Here is a 19,628-nt window from a genome sequence, read left to right as displayed (position 1 = left end):
TTAAAATAAATGTTTTTCTAATCCAAATACCAACTTATTAGAGTTCACACAGAGTAAAGATAGTCAACTCAAGTAGATTAATGCTAATCAAAATTCAAAGTAACTAATTTAGGTTTTAGTAAAGATTGGAGGATTTAAAATTTTATTTATCATATTTTATAACTGTTAATACTTGATATGAGTGACAGATTTAAGAGAATTGATTAGCTCCACTTAGTTCAAATTTGATCTGCGTCAAAAACTTCTCGATGTACTTAAAACACCAAGTGTAGTGTCGAAAGAACGCTCCCAACGTAGTTTAATCGATACTGAGTTAAACTCCGAAAGTAAATTTAAACTATTCGAGCTCGAAAGTATATCACATATTTAATTTTTATAGACAATCCTTAGGTTTACGATCATGATTTTACTATCATGACATATTTATCAATCAATTAAGATTTTTATCTTTTTTTTATGATGTGATTATCATATGTCGATCTTCAAATTGTGATGTCCTAAATCTATTTATCAAAAGTTAAAGATTTAAAACTTATCTGATATATGTCTATACTTAAAATATTAGCTTGATAATAATGTATCTGACGAACTCTTGGGAATGCCTCCCTCTCCATCTGATGAGAACTACCGTTCCCATCAACGCATTCAGAGTCCACGGTGGACGATCGGAGAGTCAACGGGAAGCACCGCCGGCACAGTCTGCGTCAGAAGAACAAGAAGATGAGGGGTGGTTAGTCAATGCATGCGTTTCTTCATGTAGTGTGGTGTTGAAGAGTGCCAAATAATTGAGGAAGATCTCTCTATCTCCACCCTGTTGCCAAGTCAAATGTCTCATTAGTTTTCCTCACAAAGTCTTAGATGACATGAAAGTAAACAGCAAATCCAGAGAAAGGAGAACAGAGACACTTTTTTTCACCCACGATTTCAATCAGAATCATTACAATTCCTATTTTGACTGATTGGCAATTCCTCATCATCTTCCCTTCGCTTCTTTACCATGATTTCAATATTTTTTTCTTTTATTTCTACCGGCAAATTATGATATTAGGTTGGGTTGGCATAAAAATGATAATATATACATACATACATACATACATATATATATATATATACACATATATATATATATATATATATATATATATATATATATATGTATGTGTATATATTCTTCAGTTAACAAAAAAAAAAAGCACATTTGTAAATAAAATATGTTCCAATATTATTTTTCTTAAATCCCGGCAGGACATGACATAAAGCATTCTTCCTTTATTTATAAATATATGTAATTTATTAGGAAAAACACCAAGAAATAATTTGAGAATGTTGAGAAAATAAGATATCTCAGAAATATTGATGAAAAGGAAGATTGAGTACCAAAATGAGGAGGATATGATTTGTTCCTGTCAGCACCAATCAGGCAGCATCAAGTCAACTGTGCAATTAAATCTACAACCATTGCATGAAAAATATTGTGGTGAGGCATGCAGATAACAAAGCTAAGAAATCTGCAGAGCATCAAGAACATGGAATGGCCTTTACCAATCATGCAAAAAAGCTTTGGCCCTCTTTGGACCATCATCTTCTGAATTCAATAAGGAGTTTGTGTCACCAAAGAACAAGAAAGATGACTAAAGATGAATGCTTCAGTTGTCTGTCTTCAGCTAACCTAAAGTAGCAGAGTATGCTGTCATACCAAGCATGGGATATTTTAGTTAGTTTATATCATGCTTTTACACATAACAGGGATTAAAGTTAAATCTACAGTTAAAAAATCAATATAATATATATGAAATTTTGCCAAAGAAATAAGAGTATGTGTGTGTATGTGTGTGTGTGTGTGTTCTTAAATAAGAATGGTATTTAGTGCAAGCTTTGATGGAGTTACATATTTGGTGCCTTGCAACAAAGTCCAACCTTTGCATTATTGGTTGTTATCCTACTGTGTACTTTGCAAGATGATCATAAATGGTTCCCAGATATGATTCCATAGTTCACTCAAAGAAATGAATGAGGGATGTGTTCTCCAGGAGCAGTTACTTTCATGAGCTGGTATGTGCTATGTGTCTCAAAGATGCCTGAAGCACTGAAGCAGAATGAGTGGTGCATAATGTATAGTACAAGATGAAACCCTTCTTTCCTGTACCACCCAATGGCACTCATCTCTCTTCACCATCTTTTGACTTGATGGAAGGCCAGAAGTATGGGAGATGCAAGGATGAGATCTTTGAGGGACAAAAGAGAATATTATGCCTAGCCAATGATTTCTATTGTAGTTTAATTCTCTCTCTCTCTCTCTCTCTAGCAGATGGTTTTTCTATTAATTTCTTGGCCAGTGAGTGACAGATGTTCAGAGCCATGATATTAGATTCCAACCAAGAAGAGGTTTAGATCATGTCCTATTTGGAGGACAAATAGAAATATGCAGATATATATGGGATGCATAATACACTGATGCTTAAATTTGCATCCACAATAATGCCAAGATGATCTTTATGATCTATTTTACTGCCATCCTGTTTTATGATATTACTAGTATTCTAGACAACAGCAACACTGGTGTTCCCAATAATTGCTATCTTCCCAATTTTACTCGGAGAGATATTTGGTATTGTTAAGGACTAAGTGATGTCTATGGAAAAATCTCTCCAGTCTTAGTGCACACACATCTTGTAGCTCCACTGTCTGCTAGAATTCCATGATTTATGTTAAACATCATAACAATAGGTAGAATATGACCTAGAACCAATAACTGACCTGGAGATAACTATTCATGTTCATGGAATCAAGACTATTGTTATCTGGTCTATTTAGTGGCAAAGAGAACTTTTGTTGAGGACCAGATGTAGAATCACTGTACTGTTGGTATCCACTGGCTGGGACTTTTTGTTCTAATCTATGTTGGCTAACCTCCATAAGTGTACACTTCAACTTGAAGTTGACAGGTAATGGAGATTCAAGTCCCACATTTCTTGCTGCAAGAAGTTGACAGGTTAAGCAGAAACTTGTGTTATGTTTTGTTTAGCAAGATCATTTGTTGCTGAGTTCCAAATTCTCATAAGATTTCTATAGGAAATGTTGTGGAAGAAAAATATAAGGCAGTGATCAATCAAATGTATATGACAGTTCAACCCTGAGAACATATCAGCAGGGAAGGGAATGATTCAGCTAAAGAGAAGCTATGGACAAACTCATCAGAGGTCTTCACATGCATTAGTAGTGTCACAAGAAATTATTGGCAATCTGGAGAGTCACAAAGAAAGACAGGAAATGGTGGTGGCAGGCATTGTATGACTAGACACCAATTGTTGAATTCCCAAACACATATAAACTAAAAGATGGCTCAACTTTAGATATAGAACACACATATCTTCCCTGCCTTTTTCCAGGTCCATGCATCTTTAAGACCTGTAGAGTAGTGGCTCCAATGATAGCACTAGAGAGTAGTAAAATAATATGTTTCATACTTGGTTGCTCATACCTTTCCCCCTGTCTTTTTTGCCATTTTGTGGAAGTGGAGAATCTGTTGCAGTCCAGTGCTGGTTCATTATTAGTCCAAGAGAAATAATGAGTTTCCTGCATGCCAAGAGAGCAGAGCAACTTGGGAGGTGAAGTCTCCATCAAGAACAGGCCATGGTGGAAAATGCTCACCCCTCAAGGCTAAGAGATTTAGAGTATTCCTCAGAAAAATTATGTATATATATATATATATATATATATATATATATATATATATATATATATATATATATATATATATAGCTTCAGAGTTAAAGCATTAGTAGTACACATGTTTCTCTCAAGAACTAATTGAAAGGATCATTCATTTTAACAAAGCTTGGATGGTCCTGGACAACAAAACTACATGACTACTAGCTACCTGTCCCTATATATTCCTGCTGAACTTTTGTGACTACAAGACAATCCAGGATTGTTCCAAATGACCTGATGAATGAATCATGAAAGGCTGATATGGTATTTCTTCATCAATGTAAGAATTGAATATGATCATTGAATCAATAGTTCGGATACCAGAAGCTAAAAAAACATTGTATTTTACTGTGAAAGGACCATAAGCAATATGCAAAGATGGCTCAGTCAAAATTCTAAAAGACCTATAAGAATGGATGAATGCTAACGGAGATGGCATTGCCAAGGTTGATTCAATGTATCATTGACTAGAGAGCCAAACCTAAGATTTCATTAAGTCCACTACCAGCAATCATCCAATTCCTTCAGTCTGTCATTGACAACCCAGCTGTTCATTTTTCTTGGAATATGACTGAAAACAATCCCCCTCATCTTAAGGTTAATGTAAATTGTTGCTAAGTTGTGCAGAATACGTGAAACTGAAATATTTATAATAAGAAATACTTTATGATTTCTTTCTCCTACTACAATGAAAGGAAGAAACAAAAAGAAAATGCTAGTGCTATGAAACTTTTACTTGGAGGTGGAGATCATGGTAAGCTAAATTATGGTCACAGGCTTAATCCTTGAACTCAAAATATGTTCAATAAGAAAAGTCTGCCCTTCACTAGAGAAACTTTTTCCAGCACATGATGGAGCTGTTCAAACTTAGTTGTGATGATTAATAAAGACAACAAAAATACAGAAAATCACAAGAGAAGATTTTGCAATGGCAAAAAGATGGGAGAGGAAATTCACATCCTTCGCATGAACATATTTTTATTAAATTGCAAGGAAATAGAATTATTGAATTACATTGTGTTTTTTATACAAATGTACCTTACTAGACAAAATTCTGAAATTACAATCATGTCACTCGAAAGCCCAGTAAGGTTGTTCCTAATCTATACAGAGTTCACATACCCTGGAAGCTGCTCCAAAGAACCTGTAGTTCAATTAATTACTTTTGGTAATAACAAGAAGGGACCAAGTTGATAGACAATGAACACGAAAGAATACAAATCAGAATAAAAACCAAAGAACTTGGGATATTAAATTGAGATTAATAAGAACATAATCCTATACTTCCAATCACTTTTACCTAAAAGCAGCTTGTTGTTCTTCCAGTTTACCCCCAAAATCATCTCACAAGTGGAATGAGCAAGTACTCCGCATAAAACAGCTGAAGACAAAAAGTACACGTGTCATTGAACTGCAGAAACTCGATGGTGATGGTTTAGATCTAAAGCATCATGAGAAACACATTTTCTAATGCAATTCATCTATTCCAAAATCTCTACCAATAAAAAATTCTAAATTCATGTCACATAACAGTTCCCATACATCTAATAGTTTACCTTCCAAATAAACATGTAAAAAGATGTTATTGCAGCTTTATTCATGAGGTCAAGAGTTCTAGCACGATTCCAGAGGATTGAAGCAAGGATGGCATGGCCCAAAATCTGCAAAGGACAGCATTCCTATTAACTAAAATAAAAATTTTCAAGCAGACCTTTACGTTCATTAGAACCCAGAAGTGACCAGTGTCTGCTGTTATCGTTACCGCATATCCCCTCTTTATCTTGGGGATGTGCATGTGTGAAGCAAAAGAAAATTGAATTACCATTTGCAAGATGCAATCAAAAGAACAATAACAGTCCTGCCCATATGCTAGCATTTGCAGTCAGAATGTCAGCAACATTCAGAAACAATATCATAAAAGATTGCAAATTCCATTTTTTTCCTTAAAAGGAATAATAGTTAGCTCTTTTTTATTGATGATTGCAGGAAGAATAATGCAAGAGATTGTCCATTTAAATAGCTATCTTGGAGGATAATCTGATTATTTCAATTTAAATATAACTTGTTTGATAGAATTGGGATTAACCAGTTGTATCGTCTTTTTTTTAATACCTGAAACTTAATTTGAACAAAATTGAAGCTAAACCAATTATGAAGAATAAAAGTTGGTCACATACAGTTATAAACTTGCTCCATAGGCAGGAAGAAGTGGCTCCAATGGCCACGGCAACACTGTATGCCATCTCAAGGAGATAGACACAAATCCAAAACACCTGCTCAAAAACAATGTCATCAGGATAATGAACAAGATAATCTAAAATTAAAGGACCGATCAGTATTCTTTCGTAGGATACCCGTCTTTGACCCAGACGAACACTGAAAGACCGAATGCCAAATATACGATCACCTTCAATATCAGGTATATCCTGCATAAGATCAGTAGTACACTCAAGAAATGGACTGTTCTAAGTTCTAACAGTATTTGAAGGTAATTACATTAGAAGTTCCATCTAGGTTTGCCAATGAAAATCAATGATCAACAATAATCAAGAGCATATATTTTTTTGTAACATTTATCTGTTATAGCATGTTGCACGGAGAGCATGCGGTAATCCTGGGAAACAGATGGTCCACCAGCTCCTTATCCTCTGACTTTTTTAAATAGCCTTTACATTAAATATACAATAGTTGACAGCAAGCAGAAACATTTTTTTCATATTCAGTTTCAGAGGTTAACCCAAGTGGTCTCCTATATGATATCAGAATAACAAATTCTTTTTACTGTGTATTAGTCATGCCTTATGGTACATTATATTGCTTCACTTAAATTTGACATTAGTCCATGGCATATTGCTGTGGTTGTTGATGAGAAGCTGAAAATTTTGACTTCGGCAAAGATATTCTCAGTAAGATGCCACAAGCAGCTCAAGCTGCATTTTGTTGGAGTTATATCATACTTGGTAAAACTTGTTCAACTCATCTTCATCTAAAAAACCTAAAATTTATAATTGATGTTGTGTGCCTCCATTTCTTTCAATAATTTTAGTGTACTAGGATGCCACTGCTCAGGCAACCATTATAAACATCTCAACTTTACTAGTAAAGTTGATATATACACGATCACAATCTGGAGCATTTATCTAAAGATACCATAAAAAATGTATTAGAGGTTACCAAAAGAAGTTTCATATTTTCACATTTATCTGAATTACCATGAAAAGTACATGTTTAAATGCCTTCCGAAGGTACATTCAGATCTAAATGCACATATGATTTTCTGATTCAGTAAGAGAAGAGAGCATGGGTGTATGTAGCAGGAGAGAGCTTCCTCAGATGTAAATGCACATATGATCTTTTATAGTGTAACTTACAAATGAAACTATTACCAAAATACTGGCACTCGTCCAAATTCAAAAAACTTCAGCCACTCAAACTTGTAATTACCTTGAACAGTGCAATAACAACAGAGAAGAAGCTCATGAATGCAGTTGCAAATATCAGCGGCCTGGAAAGATTGGCTGATCTTCCGAAAACAAACGTCTGGAACATTTATCAAGATCCAGTATACATCAACAAGATGAAATAAGTGCTGAACCTTTTGACAGTGAAAAGACATAGCACCACTAAGAAGTAAAGGATCAACATGTATAAACATGCCCAGATTATATGCATGATAGTTTATGCAAAAAATGCCAAAAGAAGCTATTGATGCCTACCTGCATGTGAAGGAAAAATGCCAGTTGAACAACCACAGCACGCACTGCCAGAATGCAGAGTGCTGCAATAACAGCAAATCTCTTCCATCTTAAAAAAGGCAGCTGTAACAATCAGAATCAAGACCATCAAGGAAAAAAAATAACTATATCATTAGCAAACACCATGTATCTGTCTTGCACATTCAAACTTTAAGAAGTAATGCCATAATGTTTCTTAACCAGCAAGAATCAATCCCATTAGAAACATTGTGCATTCGGAGTTTGCCCTCAATCATTCAATGTGCTTGTGAATCTATTTGTGCAAAAGAGTATACAATCATGCATTAAGCATAAATTAGTTGCATAATTACAAAAACATGAAGTATGAGAAACATAATAATGAGAAGAGCTATCATACATAATACAAAACCTTCTTTAAAAAAAGCAGTAAGCTCCACCTGATCCCTGGCATAAAATAAAGCATGCGAAAAGTGAGAAATAAAAATAAAGATTTAGCCACAAAATGCAACCTTTCTATAGAGTCAAACCAGAACCAAAAGTTATATTTTAGAATCCAAGTACTGATACATACAACTTTTGGTAAAAGACTCTTAGGTTCAAGTTGGAAAACTGACCAAACTGATGGGTCGAGGTTCACTTCATGTGAGGCTAATTCACCTGACTAGTAGTTGCCCTTATCACATAATGGTAAAAAATTGTCTGGCAACTCACTAAAGACTATTTTATATGGTCAAAATGATAAGAGCATTTTTTCGACTGAATTTGTCTAAGAGGGTGCCCAGTTGTTCGGATGACCACACATTTGTTTGTCCAATGTCAAATTACCTTGTGAAGACTATCACTGAGAACTACTGAACTTCAAATAATCTTTGAAAGTCAACTTCCCTATGTAGATCATTCAAATGACAAAAACTGCAAATCCTATTGTTCATATTCACATTTTTGGCCTCTGAAGAACCCAGAGGTCCACTATGTTTCCCAATCTCATTCTGCAGTCTTCATTCCTCTGAAGCCACTTTTCCTCTGACTTCCACTGAGATTATTGGAGACAACACTCCTCATGCCCTCGTTGCCCATTTTCTGTTTCCATTTACTCAACCTTATCAAGTTTCACATGCTTGATAGAATCCTTTTGCTTTAGCACCCTCCTGATTTATTTAGTCAGGAGTAACATTTGCACATGTTGATGTGTCAGTCTGTGCCAGCATGCATCTACTATGCCAATACCAACACAAATCACATTCCATTGGCAGTTCCACGCACATATGCTAACATGATAGCTATTACAGGGCATGAACAGCACGTCGAGTCACAGTCAGAGCCACATAATGGAAATTGACTATCTAGTCAGGCCACCATAGAATGTAGATATACACAACAAAGTTTGGACAACAGACTTCCGAAAAGAAAAGGAAGCAAAGACAGTGATCTGTCCCATACTTCATTCATAAGTGTCATTTCTCAAATAGCCAAATTTATTACATATGCAAAATAATAATAATAATAATATAATAATAATAATAATGAATAAACAATATATTCAGTTCCAAAAGGATTTGCCTCTTGTAAGGACACAGTGACATTTTATCACACAGTGTAGGATGAGAAAGAAGGATTTATTAACTACATACACTGATATGAAACGAAGAGGTTAAACGTGACCTAGGGAGCCTATGATCTACTACAAATTGTTTCGGGCCATATTTTTACAGGCATGAATAACTGACAAGTTGCAAGAAGTCTTTTCTTTCTATAATAGGCATGTAAAGAAGCTACATGATTTCAAAAAATTCTATTTCCTAAGATTGCAGGGGAAATCAAAAAGATAAAATTCTAATGTCAGACATAATAGAGTCCAAAGGTAAGACTGACAGTAACGGTTCACTATCTACCAGAATGACTAGAAAATAGAAATAACTTAAAAACTTATTTGCAGAGCTCAGACATGTAATTATTATGATCAATCATTAGATCCCTGATGCAAAAGAACTTAGCATATTATTCTCAAAGAAGATGCAATACAATATGTGATCTATTTTAAAGTGTCAGTCACAGTTCTTTCGATCTTAAATTAGAGACCATACTCGTTAGGTGTCATATTTTTCTCTAGTAAATCCTTAGATAGATTATTAAGTAGGATCAGTTTATTCAAATATATGATCATGCAACCATTCATTCAAGTTGTACAATAGTTAGGTCAAACTAGTTGGTATAATTGAGGCTGATTTACATAAGAATTGGTTCTGACTCTTTAATTTGTGTCCTACTTTAAGATGGCCTTGAATACTTGTTTTTGTCATAGGCCAATAAGAGTCTTGTAATCACTAGGACCAATCTAAGGCAGCCTAATTTTTCAGTTTACTTCTTCCACTGGAAAATCAAAACATCTAGAGATCCTTGTGATTATTTTCCTATCAAGAAAGGTTTTTGGACACAACTTAGATTGGCCTCAATCAAGGATTAGAGAAGCTAGCTTCTAGCATTTATTTCTGTTTTCAAATATACTATGAAGTCTTTATTTGGCTAAAAACAATAAATCTGTTCAGACTTGCTTAACTATTACAAATTTTACTGCAACCCCATATATGATGTTACCTCATTCCCATTGCTTATCAGAAGCAACACTAAGCTATAAATTTCTAGTAATTGAAGATCATGGCAAGAAATTCATCAAGCATCCCCATAGTTCCAGTTCTGAAAAGGCAAGTTCATAAAAGAAAACAAACTTACGTTGATTGAATATGCAGTTCCAAGGATAAAGCTGACAAAGAGAGCCCAAAACAATGGCAAGGAACCAACAATCCACGCAACGCCAAAGCTCTGAAACAAGATAGTGAAAATTAGCAACTTTTTTTGGTGCTTGAAGATTATATAGATACATTTTCCATTGTGTCTTTTAAAAACAATTCCACAAATAAGATACCAACTTCTTCTTGGACATTATATCGGATGCACTTTGGTGTCCATAACAAGTTCTGAGAGTAGTGTCAATTTTGATCTTACTCAATTGTCAGCCAATATTTTATCAGGAAAGATCTAAGTAAAAGATATCAACATATTTCTATCTAATATAAATAAAAGAAGCATCTCTTTCGTTGATTGAGTTGAAAGATATATTGGGATGTGATATCTACAAGCTGAACATAAATAGTCATATTAGAAAACACTTGATGACTTCATCACCATGGCTTCATACTTATAAAAAAATTATCACTAAATTTGTTTAAATCTAGACGAAGAAATTCAAATATATTACAAAAAAAAATCTAAAGGTTTCAATGAGATCAATGTATCTGGCTGTTAAAATCACTTCCCATGACTTATATCCTTCAGGTTTAAATTAAAAAGAGAAAGAAGGTGGTTCTCTAAAGTCTAAACCATATGAAGTACTGAAGGATCTACCATGGCAGCAAAAGTCCAAATAATTGCAACTCCAGTCCTCAAGGAATATTCCCCAGATGCTAGAGGGAGATTTGGCTTATTAACCTGAAAAAAAGCATAACAAATAAAATTTTCAATTCATCTGAGTTATATTTTAATGGAAAATCAGCATAACATGGTGTTTCATTGTCCTCCGGGGACAAAGGATAAAGTTCAAGAGAATGAGGGTTACCTTGTCTATTTCTATGTCAAAGACTTGATTTAGTCCAACAATGTAAATATTCATAAAAAGTGCAGCAACAACTGCCTGCATGTAAGAGATGAAGAGTGAGACAGCAAACTTATATGGTACAATGAGAGCACATACTAAATAATGAACTAACAAGTTGTTCACACTATTACCTGCAATAATCCAGTCAGAAACACAGGAGAAATATCGGATGAGCTCTCAACACACAACAAAGATACTGAGATTATACTCATTATCTGTTAAGGCATAAATGCTCGTCAACTACCATCATATAGAAACAGAACAAGTTGTGAATTGACAAGATTAAAAACAAGATAATTGCAAGGATGCATACAAAACTCAGCCGGTAGATCACCTCAAAGAATGTGACTTAACTGTTCCTATGACTGTGTGGGGGCGTGAAAATCTGTAGAAAGCATCTACCGAAGCCAATGCTGATTTCCAACTATTTGTAGGATTATAAGCTTCAGGCTGGGATCCAAACGGGTGCCCTGATGTGGCATTAACATGACATGGATAACTAGTTCCAGGCACAAACTTTCTGTCACTGTGTCTAAGATGATGGTCACTGGGATCCCATTTAACTCCTCCAACATTACATCTAACCGTGATGTTGCGTGTTTTTTGGATAAAGTGCTGGCTTGGGACACAACAACCTGTCAAGAGAAATTGTGTGTGTCAGACATAATAAGAACAAAATCAATCATTGATCAAGCAGGATGTCTGATCTATTATTATTATAACATGCTTCCCTAAAAGGAACCAAAAGGCAGACCTCAGCAAAAGATGTACACTTATAACCTATTTTGTTAATGTTCTTTCAGGAGTTAAACACCAGAAGACAGCAGCTCAGTCAGGCTGCTGATTGTGATGAAACTTATAGCTGAGGCAATGCACACTTAAGTGGGACAGGAAGCGAAGAGCTAGCCTTGCCTTGGTACAATGGTATGATTGCTCCTTTATGACCTAAAGGACGAGTTCACAAAAACAACCTCTCTAAATATAGAGGTAAGCCTTGCATGCATTGAAAGATGCATTAGCAGGAGCTTCGTGCACTGCATACATCCTTTAATTTCAAAAGTATGTATTAACAAGATCATCCATTTAAATTTTCTATGATATTTTGAATTCCTTAAATGGGCAAAGAAATTAAGAAAGTACCCTTATTTGCATAAACTTGGCAATCAGAGTTTGAAACACAAAAGCAAATTTAACCATCCTGAACTGTCAATATATTATGACTAGGGAACCACACAGGTTGAGTATGAAACACTGATACTCCAGTCCTATGAACAAGCTAATGGTTTAAAATGAAATAACACGATGACAGAGCCTGAAAACCATCCCGGATATCACTGACAAACTCGAGTTATTTGCAAATTATAGTTATCCCCTTTTGTATTGCCACTGACTGACTATCTACAATTAAAACAAAATACAAGACCATCTCTGCCAGCAAGATTTGCACATGATCAAACCCCTGTCACTAGAAGTTACTACTTAGGCAACTCATCTTGTGGAACTATGCCTTGATCGAATTCATTCATCCGTCTCCCAAGCTGCTTTACTTTGACTATATAGCCAGCATCTACTCATTGTGTGATAGTGTGTGTGAAACTGATATGAGCTGACACATTCATATTCAACAAACTAAGTCCCAGTACACAAAGCTAACTGACCGAATAAAAAGATCAAGCGTAGTTAGTTTCCCATGCATAAACATACTTTGAGATGCATGCCTCTTCTCAGAAACCAGGTACACCTCAGATTCTCTGTTCTAAGAGGAAACTTTTTATTCATAGATTATAAGTGTGCATTGTCTGAAACTTATAGCCAGCTCAGAAACTTATAGCAGCTCAGTCACGGACTTAGCTGGTTTTGCCTAAGTCGTACGGCAACATTGCGTGTCCGTCCGCAAAGGTCAGCCTCCCCGAAGCCTCCCATGGTCCCTTAGGACCCACAAAAGAGAAAACGGGTGAGAGAAAATGCCTCACTCGGGATCCACAAGCAAGCATTCCAGGAAATACTTCATAGACAATGCAAATTACAAACAGACTTTACAAGCTCTGAACAGTTGCACAACAAAGGGTCAAAATGGTCCATTACAAACCGAAAATCTCTCAAAAGTGTCCACATGACACAACCTTTATTTACAAGCCTAAAGCGGCCACCAACCCAACTAAAATGGGACTATTAAGCATTCGGTTGTCCCTCTACATGCTATACAAAACATGAACATACCAAAAGACACAGACATACATAAACATTACATCAAACATTCTGTTTCGAAGTTTGTCCGTAACATTCTCCCCAACTTATTCCTTCGACGTCCTCGTCGAAGCCTTTGCCGACACTGCAACTCCTTGCCTTTGCTGAGTCTTCAATCTTCTGCTCCAACTGCAATGTGCCTCCTGGCTCCCAGCTGCTCTCCACTGCTGTTTTTTAGTAGTTGAACATTTGATCCGCCATGCTGCTTCAACTCACCAATGACTCTGACTCTGGTGTGGGGTTGGCTGAGTTGTATTGATCCTTGTTGATTCCTGCGGATCCTCCGTATGAAAGAAAAGACCATCCTTACTACGCCAGTCTCTCAAATGCCTCATGCTGCTTGAACTGGGTGGATGCTTGTTGGAGTTTTAACGAGCATCGTCTCGCAGACTTCTGAAGTTTTGGGTCCTTCCTCCACAAAATTTGCTCATTGACTCTTCTTTCACTTAGTTGTCGCTTCCAAGTAGGTTCGCATCACTTCCGCTTTCGATTGGCATTTCGTTGGGAAATGAAGCGGACAATCTACTCTCAGTAACACTGATCACCGTTGGTGAGGATTTGACAACTATTGTCATCCATTATCTTTGAAGGGTCTTTGAACATGTGCAGAGCTCCTCTGCTGGGTAGATAAGAGAATTGGGATACTCGGTTTCGCCCATTCTCTTAAGAGTTGAGAAGGCAAAGGTTACTTAACTTCGCCCGCCTCCTCGAGGTTGTACTCCATGCATCGAGCTGGTTACTGGTCTTCGTCTGCTCTTTGCTCACACTTCTGAAGCACTTGAAGTGTTTGCACTTCTTGCGTTGAGTAAGTTACTGTGATTCACCTTCTCAATGCCATCGAACTTCTGGAATGCAGGAAGTTTTCACCCCAACTTAGAGTAATTCTCTCATAGGTTTGGTCGCCTCTGGGATTGTACCGTCTTCTCCATCAACTCTGCCGCCTACTCCACTGAGTAGCAAAGGTACAGCACCGCGTACTGCCTGCTTCGTTCCTTGGTCATGCACTCTTGCCTGACCCGAAGTCCTTCACTTTCGGCTATCTTGATGAGAAGCTCGTTGACACTGGTCTTACGAAGTTCCTTGGCCTCTGCCCTTCAGTCTTGTCTCGGTACTTGGAGTTTGCCTCTGCATGCTCCACCTCCTCGGCCCCTCTCACGACCAAGCGCTCTCCCTCCATGAGAGCAAGGGATCAATGACTTTCACGGAAGTCCCGCCTCTGCGGTACCATGACGCTGCCATGCCCATGGCACTACTATCCGTCGCCTCGCATCTGCATCCCTTTTTTGTCACAATCAGTAGATATGTCTCTGTGGCACTCCTCCGAGTCCACCTCCATTCTAACTGATGCTTGATTTTGGGTAGCTAAGTCCCTCTAGACTCGTCGTCGCTTCCTCGCCCCTTTCGACCCCCTGCTTCAACACCTCTGTGTTCTCCAAGCAGCTCCTTTTGGTCGATGAAAAGACAGACTGCAACTCCCATGCATGGCCTCTGCCATCACGTTGTAGGGTTTGCACCGATTCTGTTCTCCTTAGCTTCCTTGGTAGCAACGTTCGCTTACTCGACCTTGTCCTCTAACTTATCGGGCTCCCTTAAGCAAATATGAGCTCTGGAGCAGTCCAACTCTCCAGCTACTTCGATCATACCTCTGCATGATCAAGTCCCTCCCATGGGATTTACTGGTACTTGCATTCGAACTTTTTCCATTGGTGGAACACAGCCCCCATATGCTGATTACCAAGGCTTTCATTCGATGCAAAATTCGATGCACGCACGGAAGACCCGCCTCTGCGGTACCATGGCCTTCACTCCTTGAATCCATAGCCCTTCTTACCGTCGTGTTGTTCACCGAAGTGGAGCTTCCAGTAGCTCCCGATCATACCTCTGTATGATCTAATCCCTCACGGGACTAGTTGTCGTGTGTCTCGCATTGCCACGAACTGTTCCACCACAATCCGCTGCAACATGTCGCCTCCTGGTGACATCTCTATTGCATTCTGATCCTTGTGGGATGAACTCGAATTGTGATCCCTCCATATGTGGCCTCTGCCAATACATCGCAGGGTCTCTTCCACTTTCGATTTTGTTCGCTCCTTTGGCAATCGACCTTCATCCACCCACTCTTGGGTCACACCTAGATGAAGCACCGTTCTAGGACAGTCCGTCGCCTAGTAGCTCCCGAAGTCCCCCGGCTTCGCTGCAATTAGTGCACCATTGTCTAGATCCTAGGCCTCTGCCCCTACCAGCACAATCTTCGCTGCGCACCGCTTCCTTCATGGCAACTTGAATGGCAACACTGTGGCATATTCTTCAAGAGTACCCGCCTCCGCGTCCTCTTGCCCCGTGCCAAGGCCTTCTGAACCCAACTTCGCCTCCGCAAGTTAAGTCGCCTTAGTTCCTCCATCAAATGCTTCTCAGAGATAAGGTGCATGTGCCCAGAAGCTCCCTTCGTCTTTGGCACCATACAAGATGAGTCCGCTCAGTCAGAATGAAGGATCCATGGAACAACATGATCCTACTCTTGCCTCTGCAAGAGTTCATGTCCTTGACCTCTGTCCAAGGAAAGCTTTGTGCCTCCGCTCCATGTTCCATCTTCTATGTTGGCTCTCTTCATGCGGCTTGGGTACTTCACCAAGTTACACCCAAGTTGCTCCGCTCCTCGTTTTGCATTGAGTTGATGGTGGCCCTCGCGCCCACCATTCCACGGGTCAACCCTCCCTTGAGTCCGATCTCCATATCGACTCCAAGTGTGCCTTCATTTGTGTTGCTTTGGGTCGCTCCCCCACTTGATCTCGCAATGCATTTACCAATGCATTCTCTCAAGCGAGATCATGCGACGACTCTTCGCCGCTTGCTTGGTCCATTGAGCTTCGTGGAGTTGTTGTTTGTTGAGGTACTCCTCAACATGTGCGGTCCGTCCCACATGATTCTCCCTCTGAAGAGCCGGGACTTATCCCTCCTGGATAACTGTCCCGTTGGAGCAACATCTCTCTTTGTTTCGGAGACTACCATCCCCTTCGGACTACTCCGATATGCTAAACAAACTGTGCATTATTCTGCCTCCTGCAAACGCACTTGTTAGATTGCGACTCCACATCAATACAACCCCCGCTGCACCTCTCAAGGCCTAGCAACATGCTAAACTTGTTGCATACTTCAGCGTCCTACAGACGTATCCTTCACATGTAGAAGAGAAAGTTTCAATGCTCCATGGCGCCGAGTTTCGGTCGCCTTAGGATGGCCGCGAACATTCCATCGTCCGCATACAAGCCCATGCATGAGTATCGAATTCTTTGAGTTAACAATTCCCCTCACTTCTGTGAGCTTTGCACAACTGTTTCGATCATTGAGCAACTCATTCCACCTTGCATGGTCTCATCCTTTGCCAAGCGCCTCACTTGCCTTGAGCACCATCAAGTATAGTTGTCAACGTTGAGCCATAGCTCAAACTCACCCATCCCAACCTTTGAGCGCTCCGCATTCTTCCAAGCTTACCTGTTCTCGTGGTGCCTCTTGCGCAAACGGTTGGCCATTCCTCTAAATGTCAATCTCAAATGCTCGCTTCTCCGAGCGACTCCTTTTCCCTACATCTCCATGCTTGTTTTCTCTCAAACGGTCGGGCGTATGCTGACTACCCTCAACGCAACCCCGCTAGGTCCCCCATGTTTGCATGCTAAGTGTTTCTATGAGTGCTTGTCCTGCTCTGATACCATTTGTCACGGACTTAACTGGTTTTGCCTAAGTCGTGCGGCACCCTTACGCGTCCGTCCGCAAAGGTCAGCCTCCTCGAAGCCTCCCATGGTCCCTTAGGACCCACAAAAGAAAAAACGGGTGCGAGAAAATGCCTCACTCGAGATCCACAAGCAAACATTCCAAGAAACACTTCATAGACAATACAAATTACAAACAGACTTTACAAGCTCTGAACAGTTACACAACAAAGGGTCAAAATAGTCCATTACAGACAGAAAATCTCTCACAAGTGTCCACATGACACAATATTTATTTACAAGCTTAAAGCGGCCACCAACCCAACTAAAATGGGACTATTAAGCCTTCGATTGTCCCTCTACATGCTGTACAAAACATGAACATACCAAAAGACACGGACATACATAAGCATTACATCAAACATCCTGTTTCGAAATTTGTCCGTGACAGCTCGGTACACCGTACCGTACCGTACCGAGCCTAGGTCGAAACACCAGTATGGATCTGAAAGCTGGCTCTTAACCCCTTCAACATGTTTGATAAACAGGTTTTCATGTCAATGATCTATCACTCTTTAAGTATTTTTGCCCTCCCAGCAACGTAAATCCTGTATCCTCTTGCTGATTAACTAACCTAACCTGATCCTGTTTCCAAACTCTCTTTCGTGAACTCCCAAGAGTCAGACTTCCTACAGCACAAACAAGTTCTCTGTAGCACGGGCATCCAACTGGACCACACAAAAGCACAGCATACCATGTAAATCGAGAGGTACTCTTTGCAGTCATGCTAGGGTTAGATGTAACATATAAGTTACCACCATTTGTCAACCTTTAGTAAAGGGACACTGAAGTGATTCCGTAGTAACGGGACCATTGGGAGCCATTCAACAGATTCGTGAATCTAAGGTAGAGAAGCATCATCCCGACTTCATCTCTGGTCAAGTGCTAATGCTCTACCAAAGAAGAACGCGAAAACAAAAGAAAAAAGAGTTCTTTTTAGAGACAATAACGCACTCATAAAGAATCAAGCCGAAAACGCGCTCCACAGACATTCCCTCAAAAAAGAAGAAAAAACACAACGAGAGTGATTACAGTTGCTAGACGCCTCATTCCTTCGTTTACCGTTCCCCACAAGACTTTCTCGTCGTAAAACTCATTCTTTGAGAGAAACATCGAGATTTCCACCAAGATCGACGGGTCACAAAGGCATACCTGCGCGAGGAGCCGGCAAGGAGAGGCGAGGAGGGGAGGAGAAAGGCCGGAGAAGAAGCGAATCCATCGCCGTCGCCGTCGCCGTCGCCGTCCACTCCACGGCCAACCTAGGTAGAGCTCTTGCTTGGATCTACGGAGAACCACCGCCTCTTTCTAGGCGCCAACACGAGATATTTTCTACCGTCGATTCTGCCTCCCTCCCCGCTTTTATTATTATTATTATTATTATTATTATTATTATTATTATTATTATTATATATATATATATATATTAGAAACCTACTATTCACATCACCTTATTTACTAGTCACCATCCCTATTATTTATAATCCCTTAAAATATATATATATATATATATATATTATTTTTATTTTATTTTATTATTTGTAATCTCAATATTATGGATTTTGTTTTGCTCATAACCTCTAATTTCATCTCTCTCTATGCATCATCTCTCGAGGAAAAAAAAAGATATTTATATTTATTTATAAAAAAAATAATTTAAAATTTTTTAGAGGTGGTTATAAATAATTATCTCCTAATTTTTATTGGATAAATTCTCAAAAAGAACCTATAATTTTAAGAATTTTTTGTATAATGTCTCAACTATACAAAGGTAAGTGATGAATGTGAGATTTAAGCTCAATTTTACAATTAAATTACTAAGATCTTTACTATCTAAATTATTTTATGTGAGTATAATTATATCCTTACCAAAAAAGAGTTGAATATGATAGACTATTCTGTATTTGGAACAAGTCTTTATACTAAATCTGCTAGTGATCCTTACAAGTCAAATGCTTGTAAAGAAAGTTGTGACAATGCTTGAGACGGACCGTTCATTCTAATTCAATGGCAATACTTAAACTGCGAGGTATAGCTACGCACAAGATGCGTATCCCAGTGGAGTTCCAAATACTTCAAACTGCGTTTGATTGAGACTATCCATGATGTGATTTGATGTAAAAGTTCACGTTTCTCTATGGAACAGATGCGTGTAATTAAGATACTCTTCGCCGTTCTACCGAGATAGGATGCGTTTGGTTGCTGCTGGATCGAGACATGTGAATTGTGTCCGCTTTTGATCGAGACGGATGAGATACAGCCACCATTTCAATGGGGGGTATTTGTATGGTGAAGGAGGAGGAGTAAGAATTCTGGAACTGCGACCGAGTTGATTTGATGTAGTCTGAGCTGAACTGGCACATCATCTTGCTGAGTTGACTTTTGCACGCCAAGGAGTTTTGGATGTAGCTTTAGATGCGCTCAGGATATCTGCACTTGAAGCAGCCTCCGGGACATTGACTGCAGGGACAGAGCTTGGATTAATCTCGTGGAAGTTGGACGAAGAACGCACGCTAACTTTCACAACCAGAAAAGGAT

General features: G+C 38.7%; 1 protein-coding gene across 2 annotated transcripts; it reads right to left on the bottom strand.

Moving 5' to 3' along the window:
• Positions 1–3,182: 3,182 nt before the first annotated feature.
• On the bottom strand, positions 3,183–18,427 carry LOC103981284 (probable homogentisate phytyltransferase 1, chloroplastic). 2 transcript variants are annotated; one of them, XR_010485965.1, is made up of 14 exons: positions 18,246–18,426; positions 11,434–11,714; positions 11,211–11,294; positions 11,041–11,115; positions 10,830–10,913; positions 10,158–10,247; positions 7,428–7,529; positions 7,156–7,251; positions 6,066–6,137; positions 5,889–5,984; positions 5,268–5,372; positions 5,012–5,092; positions 3,482–3,576; positions 3,183–3,408 (listed from the first exon to the last, which is right to left on the bottom strand). XR_010485965.1 is itself a non-coding variant. In XM_009397959.3 (13 exons), the coding sequence occupies exons 1-12, from the start codon at positions 18,310–18,312 to the stop codon at positions 5,051–5,053; spliced, it is 1,194 nt and encodes a 397-aa protein (XP_009396234.1). In that variant the 5' UTR covers positions 18,313–18,427; the 3' UTR covers positions 4,673–4,855; positions 5,012–5,050. The 2 variants fall into 2 exon arrangements, 1 of the variants encoding a protein (XP_009396234.1); XM_009397959.3 differs by lacking the exons at positions 3,183–3,408; positions 3,482–3,576 and adding an exon at positions 4,673–4,855 and having other exon boundaries at positions 18,246–18,427.
• Between the last annotated feature and the right edge of the window lie 1,201 nt (positions 18,428–19,628).

This window comes from Musa acuminata, chromosome BXJ2-4, assembly GCF_036884655.1.
Source record: "Musa acuminata AAA Group cultivar baxijiao chromosome BXJ2-4, Cavendish_Baxijiao_AAA, whole genome shotgun sequence".
Lineage (NCBI taxonomy): Eukaryota > Viridiplantae > Streptophyta > Magnoliopsida > Zingiberales > Musaceae > Musa > Musa acuminata.
Note: the sequence above shows the minus strand (reverse complement) of the source record. Positions and strands in the feature narration are given on the sequence as shown.

Excerpts from the sequence above, each read along its gene's own strand:
- LOC103981284 (XM_009397959.3), bottom strand. The coding sequence starts at position 18,312 with ATGGATTCGCTTCTTCTCCGGCCTTTCTCCTCCCCTCCTCGCCTCTCC. Across the intron at positions 11,295-11,433 it reads CCCACACAGTCATAGGAACA|ATAATGAGTATAATCTCAGT; the intron begins GTTAAGTCACAT and ends ATGCCTTAACAG. Across the intron at positions 5,985-6,065 it reads TTCGTCTGGGTCAAAGACGG|GTGTTTTGGATTTGTGTCTA; the intron begins GTATCCTACGAA and ends GTTTTTGAGCAG.